The sequence below is a fragment of the Vanessa atalanta genome, chromosome 6, assembly GCF_905147765.1.
Source record: "Vanessa atalanta chromosome 6, ilVanAtal1.2, whole genome shotgun sequence".
Classification (NCBI taxonomy): domain Eukaryota; kingdom Metazoa; phylum Arthropoda; class Insecta; order Lepidoptera; family Nymphalidae; genus Vanessa; species Vanessa atalanta.
The window spans coordinates 7,241,547-7,253,542 of NC_061876.1; the positions used below are offsets into that span (position 1 = coordinate 7,241,547).

At 35.1% G+C, this 11,996-nt stretch overlaps 1 protein-coding gene across 1 annotated transcript; it reads left to right on the forward strand.

Annotated features, from left to right (window-relative positions):
• Nucleotides 1–7,174: 7,174 nt before the first annotated feature.
• On the forward strand, nucleotides 7,175–11,032 carry LOC125064684. The gene has a single exon (XM_047671867.1). It carries the CDS (start codon nucleotides 7,175–7,177, stop codon nucleotides 11,030–11,032), a length of 3,858 nt encoding a protein of 1,285 aa, XP_047527823.1.
• The last annotated feature ends 964 nt before the right edge of the window (nucleotides 11,033–11,996 follow it).

Here is an 11,996-nt window from a genome sequence, read left to right on the forward strand (position 1 = left end):
CTAACTTTTCTAACCACCTATGCTTCTGAGTTGAGTCTGAGACTTCTAAGGAATGATAAATGGGAATTCTATTGGAACTTTGGATCTAATATAGTTTCTGAAAATACTGCGGTATAATTTATAATGATCTCCTTTATCGAAGATTCGATATTTTATTGAAATACATTAGGTAGCGTAGGTAAACATAACAGATTTAGTGTGTTTGGAAATCAAATTATTACTTGTGAACCAATTTTGTATTCGTGATAATGTAGTATTTAAATCGTAATGAAAAGTGTTTTTCCTGACAACTTTAAATAGTAATGATTAAGCATCAGTAAACAACACAATATCACACAAATAATGTACACAGAATATCGGATCATTTGTTACACCAAAAAGTGCAAAGAACCCAAAATGGATCCCTGTGAGTCGCCGATTCTTAACACAGCCCCCGCAGATTGTATTTCATTTATAAAAACATGTTGGGTTCCTTCATACCAGATCACAGAATACAGTAATAGCATTTTTGCCTAAGCAACACCACATCAGCGCCAGCTGTTGTAGAGCTACCTATAGTGAAACCGTATTGCTCCCTATAAAAATTATATCGAAATTAATTAGTAATTGATTTAAAATAATCTATATAAAATAATAATCATAAAATTTCACAGACTTAATTATGAAAGCATCAAAATATAATTACTAGGATCGCTTTTGTTTCCAGCTTAGAATAAAATAGTTGAATTTACTACACTATCAGATGCTTTTTGTTGCGTTATAATATTATATATTATTTTAATTTATATTATATAGTTTATGATGTATGTTCTTCTAAGCTTATATACAAAAATGATGAAATATCTTTACTGTCACAGTAGGACTTTGAGAAGAACCGTCTGGGTAATTACCACACTCATAATATCCAGAACACATGTTCTGGTTTGAAGGGTGAGTAAGCCAGTGTATTACAGGCACAAGAAACATAACATCTCAGTTCGCAAGGTCGATGGCGCGCAGTCGATAAAAGGAATGGTTAAAAATTTGACGGTGCTAATAACTACGGTCAGTGGTGACCTCTTACCATCGGGTGTGCGATTTGCTATCGCCCATCTATGTCATGTCAGTATACCTTTCTAATATAAATTAATACACTATACAATACACATATAAGGTATGTAATAGTACCCTTCTCAATTAAATCGTCTATAGCCTAATGACAATGCCATTAATTTTGGTGATAAATGTAAAATTTATAGTATTATTGTAAAATGCAAATATTATTTTTAATCATTCTATAGGCTTCTAAAACTTTAATTACAAATGAAAGTCGTTCAGTTACTTTCTATCTTTTGAAATAACTACTTAAGATTTTTGAGAACTGCACAAAATGTTACAAGGAGTTCATCCTATATGTCAACTAGGAACCCAACAAGTTGTGTTATGTAACTATATAAATTATAAAAGAAACTATTACAATTAGTGACCCCAGTTCTTGGCACTTAATTTTTTCATTTAAAAATAAAGGAAATAATATATACGCAATGTTTTAATGAAAAATCCAAAATATTACAAAATTCTTTGAAGCTTTTTTATTGTTCATTATATTTTTGTTTATCCTTTTAAGCAAACCTTTATTCCTTCGGTTTTTCGTTGGACAAGATTTTATGAATCAATCGAGATTTTAATAGATTATGGATGGATCGAACAAGCATTTTTACAATACATATACCTAAAAAAACAACAACAATCAGAGAAAATATATCTACCTAAAGCCTAAATTAATTAATTACACTTTACATTTCTGTCACAAATCTGGTCTTTTAATGTCATTTGAACTTTTATATACAAATAGATTTTAAAAGCACTTACCTACAGCCAAAATGATTTAAAACCAATAGTCTCGGAACAAATTAGATTTTCTTCATCCTCATCCATATTGTTCATTCTCTAAAACAGTGTTGATCTTTGAATTTGCTTTGGCGTTACACAGACTAGTTGTATGTTAAATTTAATCACCAAGATAAACCTGGATGTCAATTAGGCTTTCTAGACTCGTGAGTAGTTCAAACATCTCCGTGAAGAAACGCGTTAACTAAACGGTTTAAACATTAATATAACTATCACTGGAAAACACCAGGTATTAAATTTATGTAAAGAATACGTATAAAACTGATATATCCGAATCATAAATCAGAGGACTTTGAATCAATGCAGTTTGAATTATTTAGAATTATTTAGAAGAGTCGGAAAATTATTGGAAACGTCAAAATCAACATATTTGATATTTATGTATTTTTTACAACACCAAATCGTTATCTATATTATTATCATAGGTATTTAATTATACAACCTTTTTGAAAACATCTGTAAGCAATAATCCGGCGTCCATAGAAAATTTGTAATTAAACAAAATGTTACCTCTATCCGTTAATCCGTTTTTTACCTATACTAATTATGGTCTATTCTAATCGAAGTAGAAATAAAGATAAACAAACCTTAGATTTACATATTTTAAGCGAGCTGCTAATAACTCAGCCATATTGTGCACTATCAAAAGGTTTATAAATATATATTTATTGAAAATACAATACTATTATACCTTTATCTACTTATATTTACTTTAATTTCCGAAATTCTGATAACAGTTCCGTAGTCGTTCAAAACATCACTTTTTCGCAAATTCATAGAGAATATCATGATTAATCAAGCTCTTGTCTAATTATATCGCGTCAAATTGCAGTCAAATGTTGTTTATTTGGCTTTCTCCTCTTATGTTTGGAACAGAGTATATGTATATATATTTTGGTTTTTAGTTATATATCAGGATAATATTTTTGATCTTAAATAGAGAAATACTAGAGTGTTTTGATAATTACTTCCAGCTATTCTGCCAATAATATAGTACCTTAATATATTTAACATAATTAAAAAAAAAACATAAATTTTATTAAAATGTGCAATTTCCTCGCACTGATTCTTATATTTTTTGTATGTATTTAAAAACACTATGTACGTGAGATTTTTTGTATCAAAAATCATTCCTCACTAACGTATCATTGAATTTTAAATTATAATTATATATTTTTTTATGTCAAAAAAAAGATCTTTTTCATTAAAAGATTAATAATAAAACCTCATAATATGTTCAAATGAACAGTGTATATGTATGAACAAAACGGTATATTTTAATATTTTATATACCTTCTGCCATTTTTACTTAAATTAAACAAACCAGAACTACATATATTATTTTATAAAATTATATATTTTACAATATTTGCCACACTTTTACTTACGTCCTATTTATTTAAAATTATCTTTATTTTTAATAATACTATACCGAGGTAGACATATTAATACCGAGTATTTAGTACCTACACATTATTATAATAATTATTGTTTTATTTTATATTATTCTTCATAAGCATAAATTAATAATTACAAGATCCATCAATATATTTCAGAAAATAGGTTACGTCTCCAGCTTTTGTTGCATATACCTAATATACCACAAAAGCAAGAGACCGTAGATAATCCATTCCTTAGTGAAGACTGCGTCCATTATGATTGTTGTAACTTAGCTGTAGTTATTAACACAAATGAAGAACGTTCAATCTCAGTCGTGCCTGCCCGATTCACGTTTTTTTTTTATTATATGAGTAAAATAAATACACATTTTAATAACAAGGCAAAGCCGGAACGGAATTTGTCAATCGTTTTATTTGTTTGGTAGTTATTCACAAACTTTGTGTTATCAAAAGATTTTTATTCAAAAAGGCTGTCCGGATTAAACATACACACCAATAAACCTATTTGTATAATGTAAATGGCTTGCTTTAGATAAGTTGATTATATTTAGTTCCTCGGTGACGCCTAGATGGCGTTGTTAGATGTATGCGACTTTTTGAATCGCGCTATGGTTTGGTTAAGTTGTTAGTATAAGGCATGTAAAAATATTTTTTTTGTGTGAATCGTTTCACGAGCAAATAGACGCTTAAATAGTACTTGTTAAGTGTTTTATTTTTTGGCATGAGTAGTAGTGCTGGGTCATTTCAGATTTTATGTAAAACGAAACGAACCGGTTTTTTACACTTACAAAACAGTTCTTCAAAATGGTTATAAAAAAAACCGGTTTGTTTTCATAGGTTCGAGAACTTACTATATTTACGATACTTTACTGAAATAATGTATATTCAACACTGGAGTCATATTATATAATTTTGAAAATAGACTTCGACTTTATAATTTATTTGGATTAATTCTACGTCACGCACTTATTTGCATTTAAAAAAACAGAAAGTTAAGAAATATTTTTAAATTATTTGTAATTTAATAAGCAGTTAATACTAAATCTGTAATAAAAAAATAATAAGCGTATAAGGAGCCTACGAAAACTTTTTTTTTTGTTTCGTAATTTTTTAATTCTTCTACAACCAAATTTGAATTTGTATTTCTGTAGGAATAAGATTCAAATCCAAAGTAGTTCTTTATAACTGGTTTAATATTCATACAATAATAGTCCTTACATCGATCAAAATAAAGTGCTTAGTCAGTTACATGTGAAAGGAACCGGTTCGCGCAGCGGTACCAAGAAACAGGTTTTTTCATTTAGTCTATTCTTCTACAACCAAATTTGTATTGTATTTCTATAGAAATAAGATTCATTGTAGCATATTCGTTACTTTAAATCCAAAGTAGTTCTTTATAACTGGTTTAATATTCATACAATAATAGTCCTTACGGCGATCAAAATAAAGTGCTTAGTCAGTTACACGTGAAAGGAACCGGTTCGCGCAGCGGTACCAAGAAACAGGTTTTTTCATTTAGTCTATTCTTCTACAACCAAATTTGTATTGTATTTCTATAGAAATAAGATTCATTGTAGCATATTCGTTACTTCAAATCCAAAGTAGTTCTTTATAACTGGTTTAATATTCATACAATAATAGTCCTTACGGCGATCAAAATAGAGTGCTTAGTCAGTTACACGTGAAAGGAACCGGTTCGCGAAGCAGTACCAAAACGAAGGCCGCCGGTGGCGAGTGTCGTCTCGTTCGTTTTAAATCCAGAAACAGTTCGTTCGTTCTTTTTAAAGTAACTAGTTCTTAAAACCGTTTCTGAAAAAAACTCCCAGCACTAATGAGTAGCCTGCCGGAATTTTATTCATGGTCCATCGAGTCGGATTGGCTAGGCGTGTTTTTTGAATTATTGCCGCGTCAGTGGTACAGTAGTCACCCGTGTCGTCACTACTGGCAGTGGATCGCTGTCCAGAACATCCCAACAGCGAGGTGCCACGAGCGGCGCCAAGGCAGTTGAGGATCCGGGTGTCTAAGACCCGGAGGAGCGACGGACGGGAAGTGGCAAGCAGCAGCGGTGGAGGTTGCGGAGCGCTAGAGGGCGCCACAGGTGCAATTAAAGCGAAGACAAGCGTGAGTGTGTGTGTGCGGTGATAAATTGTGAGTACATTTTTAAATATTATAATTGAAGAAATTAACTTGAAAATTAAACCTTATTTCAAAGATAAGTGGAACTTAAAGAAAAATTGAAGATAGTGAAGTAACTTAGAATAATTTCAATAGTTTAGGACTTGTAATAGTTTTAAGTAAATATTGGTTGAGACGGCGAATCCACGCCCGATTTTAGTTAGAATTGAAAGTAAAAAGACTTGTAAAATTTTACTCATTTGTTTTTTGGACTTAAAAAATAAATAAACCGTTATAAAAATATTGACTTAGAAAAATAATTTAGTTGTTTAGTTTAACTTAGTCAATTAAAGTAAATTGCTTTTCTGTTTTATATTGATAAGAATTATAAGTGATAAAATTGTTAAGTTAAAAAATTAAAAATGGAGTCGTTTAATGATCTGCAGGAAGACATAAGGGCCAAAATGCTAAAGGTTAAGACTAATTTTAAAAAGTCTCCTAAGGATCGTTTGACGGTTGCTTATATTGAAACAAGGCTAGATAACTTGGAACAACAGTGGACTTTGTTTACAGACACTCATACTAAAATTATTAGTCAGGTTAAGCGAACTGATTTGTATAGTTCGGATTATCATAAAAATAGTGTGTATGATGATGTAGAAGAATTATATGTTCAATTTAAGACTGAGTTAAAGGAAATGTTGTATAAATTAAAAACACTTGAGTCAGAAGTAAAGTCGAGTTCAAATAGTCAATGTGAGAGTTCAGAAAGACGTTTCAAGTTGCCTGAAATAAAAATACCTACCTTTTCCGGTAAGTACACAGAGTGGCAGACATTCAGAGATTTGTTTTTAGGGCTTGTACATGAAAACAAGTCACTGGATGATGCCCAAAGATTTTATTATTTAAGGGGACATTTAACCGGGGAAGCCGAGCAACTATTACGCAACATTAAGGTGACGTCGGATAGTTATCAAGTTGCGTGGGAGAAATTAGATAGGATGTACAATAATAAAAGGTTTTTGGCGAACGGCATCTTGAAGCGTCTACTAAGTCAAAAAAGTTTGTTGTCTGAATCAGCAACTGAAATTAAAAACTTAATTAGTACAACTTCAGATTGTTTAGACTCAATAAAAAATATTGGTGTGGATGTTTCATCTTGGGATATCCTGATTATTCACATTATAAGCGCTAAATTAGATAAAGATACGCGAAAGGCATGGGAGTTAAAGGTATCTTCAGATCCAAGTGACGAATTACCCACGTTTCAACAATTTTCCAACTTTTTAATAGGGCGTTTTAGAGGTCTAGAAAATATCGATTCTAAGGTACATCACAGTGAGAAAAAATTTACTAAATCTTTTCACGTTGTTAAAAACAAACCGATCGTATCGTGTGCGTATTGCCGTGCGGATCATAAAATAACCACGTGCAAAAAATTCGGAAAGGAAAGTAATGAAAAACGCCGTGAGTTCGCGTTAGATAAAAACCTATGTTTTATTTGTTTAAATAGCAACCATTCCGCTAAAGGGTGTAAAAACATTGTCCGATGCCAAGTGTGTAAACGTCGACATCATTCTTTATTACATCCCAGTGGTGATTCTGGTTCTGGTAGTGCTGAAGTTGAGGCGATTCATCAAACAACCTCGTCGACCAGTCGAAGGTCAACTGAGGAGGATACTGCCGGGAGCAGTAATAAATTATCTGTGCAAGCAGAAAGTTTAGATAAGCAACTTGTGTCTTGTTTTTCGACAGGAAACTGTTCTAAAATGGTTTTATTAACTACAGCTGTGGTGCAAGCTGAGTCGAAAGACGGTACTTATTTCCCAGTTAGGGTCTTATTAGATCAGGGGTCGCAAGGTTCTTTTATTACCGAGGCTATGGTGCAGCACTTAGGTTTAAAAAGGCTTGCGGTCAAAAATACCGTAGTTGGTGTAGGTGGAGATAAAAGTGTGACTTCCAAGTCCACAGTAAAAATTAATTTAAGGTCAAGAGTTGATCCTAGGTTCCAAGTTAAGGTTAATGCACATGTCTTGAAGTCGGTTACGTCTCTTCTCCCAGTTGCGAAGACAACTAGGGTAGAATGGGACAACCTGACTCTGGATGATCTGGCTGACCCTGAGTATCATACGCCTAACAAGATTGATCTCTTATTAGGTGCGGAGATATACAGTCAAATCATTCAGGAAGGCATTAAAAGAAACCTCAACGGATCTCTATTGGCGCAGGATACTGCTTTCGGTTGGATAATATCTGGTGTCTGTGAGGTAGATAGCACGTCAAATATCCATTCTCACACAATTGTGATGCATTCTTATCTGGAAGTGGACAATATGCTAAAGCGGTTTTGGGAACTCGAAGCTGAACCACCTGTAACAAAAAGAATGCTCACAGATGATGAAATTAAATGTGAGAAATTGTTTAAGGAGACTACGAAACGGGATGGAGACGGTCGGTTCATCGTAAGACTGCCGTTTCGTATGGCCAACCCGGACTGCATGCATGGTGAGTTCAGGAAAATAGCTGAAAAAAGATTGAGAAATTTAGAATTTAAATTGCAAAAGAACAATAAATTAAAAGAGGATTACACACAAGTTATAAGGGAGTATTTAAACTTAAATCATATGGTAAAAGTTACTGATAAGGATAAATTTAAGAAAACAGCTATTTACTTACCACACCACGCAGTAGTCCGGGAAGATAAGGATACTACTAAAGTCCGAGTAGTGTTTGATGCCTCCTGTAAGGGAAGCAATGGGAAGTCATTAAATGATGATTTATTGATTGGGCCGCCACTGCAAGCCGAACTACGTCATACAATTATGCGCTGGAGACAATATAAAATATGTTTGGTGGCGGATGTGGTGAAAATGTACCGCCAAGTGCTGGTAAATCGGGAAGATACCCCATTTCAGAGGATTCTTTGGAGAGACAGTCCTGAAAAGGAGCTTCAAGAGTTTGAATTACTTACCGTAACCTTTGGCACAGCATGTGCTCCATATTTAGCTGTGCGGTCAATGCAAGAATTAGCCTATAAGGAGTGTCAGAATAAGCCTGTAATTGCTAAAATTATTTTGAATGATTTTTACATGGATGATGTGATGACCGGGGCGGATAACCTAGAAGATGCTTATAAAATATATAAAGAGTTAACCGAAGTGTTAGCGAAAGGAGGGTTTCCGTTGCAAAAATGGAAAAGCAATTCTAAGGAAATATTAGCTAAAATATGGAAAGCAAAGGGTAATACAGATGAGGAATTAAGGATTAAGGTAGATGATACAACTAAGATTTTAGGACTTACCTGGGATCCGCGTGGTGACTTCTTCCGGTACTCTGTAGATCTTGCACCGCAAGAAGAACCTGTAACAAAAAGGAGAATTATATCTGATATATCCCGATTATTTGACCCACTCGGATGGTTAGCTCCTTGCATTATAGCAGCAAAAATACTCATACAAAAGCTTTGGTTAGCTGGTATTGGGTGGGATGAGCAAGTTCCTACTAATTTAATAAATGAATGGATTACTTACCGTAAAAATTTAACTGCCTTACAGAATATTAAAATTCCACGCTGGATACACACTAGTAATAAATATCAGCGCGAGTTGTACGGATTTTCCGACGCTTCGAAGGTGGCTTATGCGGCTGTCGTGTATCTACGAGTGGTAGATGATGTGGGAAATGTCTACGTCTCATTAGTTACAGCTAAAACAAAGGTAGCTCCCATAAAGCAAGTGTCTATCCCTAGACTGGAGCTTTGTGGGGCTGTACTTTTGGCGAAGTTGATGGTTGAGGTAGCTGAAGTTATGAAAGTTGAAAGGAGTCAGTTACATGCATTCACTGACAGTGAGGTGGTTTTAGCCTGGCTTAACAATCACCCAAGCCGGTGGAAGACGTTCGTCGCTAACCAAGTTTCGGAAATCCTACAGATTTTGGATACACATCACTGGTCCCATGTAGCCACTAAGAAGAATCCGGCGGATTTAGCATCACGAGGTATTTCTCCGGTGGAACTATCAGAAATGGTTATATGGTTTGAAGGGCCAGAGTTTCTAAAAAATAAGGTAATTATTTGTACAAAACCAAAACACCTGGTTACAAATCTTGAGCAGGTTAAAGTTCATACAGCGGTCGTTAACACAGAATTGTGGGAAAGGTTTTCTTCATTTTCGAAGCTTGTTCGTGTGGTTGCTTATTGTCGACGTTGGTTACGGATAAAGAAAGGTTTAAGTAGTAGGCCAAGTTCAGAAGCATTGGAGCGACAGGAAATTGAGGATTCGATAACGGTCTGTATTAAAAAATGTCAAGAAGAAGGATTCCGGGAAGAGTTGGAAGAATTGCAAAAACACGGCATAATAGATAAGAAAAAGAAAAAGTTAAGGACATTAAATATATTTTTAGATTCGGAAGGTGTAATTAGAGTAGGTGGTCGGCTGGAAATGTCTTCGCTGTCATTTAACGGGAAACATCCGATTCTCATACCTAAAGAATCTTTCTTAAGCGGACTCTTAATTGCTGATGCTCACCAAAAAACCCTGCACGGAGGTCCGCAACTCATGATTACCTATTTGAGATCGAAGTATTGGATTGTGGGTGCGAAGTCTCTTATTAGGAAATATTATCGTGGTTGTGTAATATGTACGCGTTACTCGAGCAGGTCTACATCTCAACTCATGGGGCAGTTACCTTCCGCGCGTGTGACACCGAATAAGCCCTTTCTTGTCAGCGGAGTCGATTACGCAGGACCTATTAATATAAGAATTTCAAAAGGTAGGGGTAACAAGTCTTACAAGGGATATATTGCTCTGTTCATTTGCATGTCGACCAGAGCTGTACATCTTGAAGTTGTGAGCGAGCTTTCTACCCTAGGATTTATAGCCGCTTTTAAAAGGTTCGTCGCAAGACGAGGTAGGTGTGCTGAATTATACAGCGACAACGGTTCCAATTTTGTGGGCGCTGCTCGAGAGTTACTGTGTCTGTTCAGCGAAGAAAAAACAAAATTTAAACCTGAACTGGCACAGTATCTCGCGACCAATGGAACACAGTGGAATTTTATTCCTCCTCGCGCTCCGAATTTCGGTGGACTATGGGAGGCAGGAATGAAGTCCACCAAGTTCCACCTCAAACGAGTGGTTGGAAACTCTACGTTGACGTATGAGGAGATGGCTACCGTATTAGCACAAATAGAGGCATGTCTTAATTCGAGGCCATTGTCTCGTGTAGAGGATCCAACCGAGGCCGTCGTTTTGACTCCTGGTCATTTCTTGGTGGGGGAACCACTCGTAGTAGTTCCGGAAGTAAATTATGAGTCGGCAAATATGTTTACCTTGCGAAGATGGCAACTCCACCAACGAATGATGCAGGATTTTTGGCGTCGATGGTCCCAGGATTACCTTCATCAGTTCCTTCAAAGGCATAAATGGGAATATCAGAACCCAGAACCATCAGTGGGGGATGTAGTTTTAGTCAAGGAGGACGATCTGCCCCCGGCGCGATGGTTGCTAGGCAAGGTCGAACAAAAACATCCGGGACCCGATAAAATCACGCGAGTCGTCACCATACGTACCAAAAATTCTTTAATTAAAAGACCTACTTCTAAGATAGCAATTTTACCTGTAACTAAGTAAATTATTAGTTGAGTGATTCGTTACAGTCGGACTGTTGCATGGTGGGCGGTTTGAAGGACATTTCTCACTATGTCCTTGGTGGGCGGTATGTCCGGATTAAACATACACACCAATAAACCTATTTGTATAATGTAAATGGCTTGCTTTAGATAAGTTGATTATATTTAGTTCCTCGGTGACGCCTAGATGGCGTTGTTAGATGTATGCGACTTTTTGAATCGCGCTATGGTTTGGTTAAGTTGTTAGTATAAGGCATGTAAAAATATTTTTTTTGTGTGAATCGTTTCACGAGCAAATAGACGCTTAAATAGTACTTGTTAAGTGTTTTATTTTTTGGCATGAGTAGCCTGCCGGAATTTTATTCAAAGGCTCTTATGAGCTATTTATAGCTACCACCAACTTAATGTAGATTCTACCGAGAATAACCGTCACTAATCGAAGTATTACTTATCTGGAATGGAAATCAACGAATACTAACTCCAAGCTTTTTTCATCATCGACATAATCCTTTATCGAGTAATATGCCTTATTAATCTAAGTTTTGTTAACATGTGATTGAAATTTATTAAATGGTAAAGCTAAAATAAAGTTAGAAATAAATAAATCTAGAAATAAGGGTAGAAATAACATTTTCGGTTCATACATTTTCCTAATCGACCAATAGACAAACACTAGTATATCCAGTGGCGTAGCTATCGTAGGGCCAGGTGGTGCAGTGCACCAGGGCCCCTGAGCTCTGGGGGCCCTCTAACCTAAGCTATGAAAAGAGCTTTGAATAGAGATGAAGTATGGATTTAACTTACTAATGATATGTTCAACTCACTGTATCCTGTATTCCAATCTTATTACTATCTATAATTTTGAATGTCAATATACGTTAAAGAGGGGGCGAGGGTTCGATTCTTTTTCTTTGCACCGGGGCCCTTACCCACCTAGCTACGCAACTGAGTATATCAGCACTTAA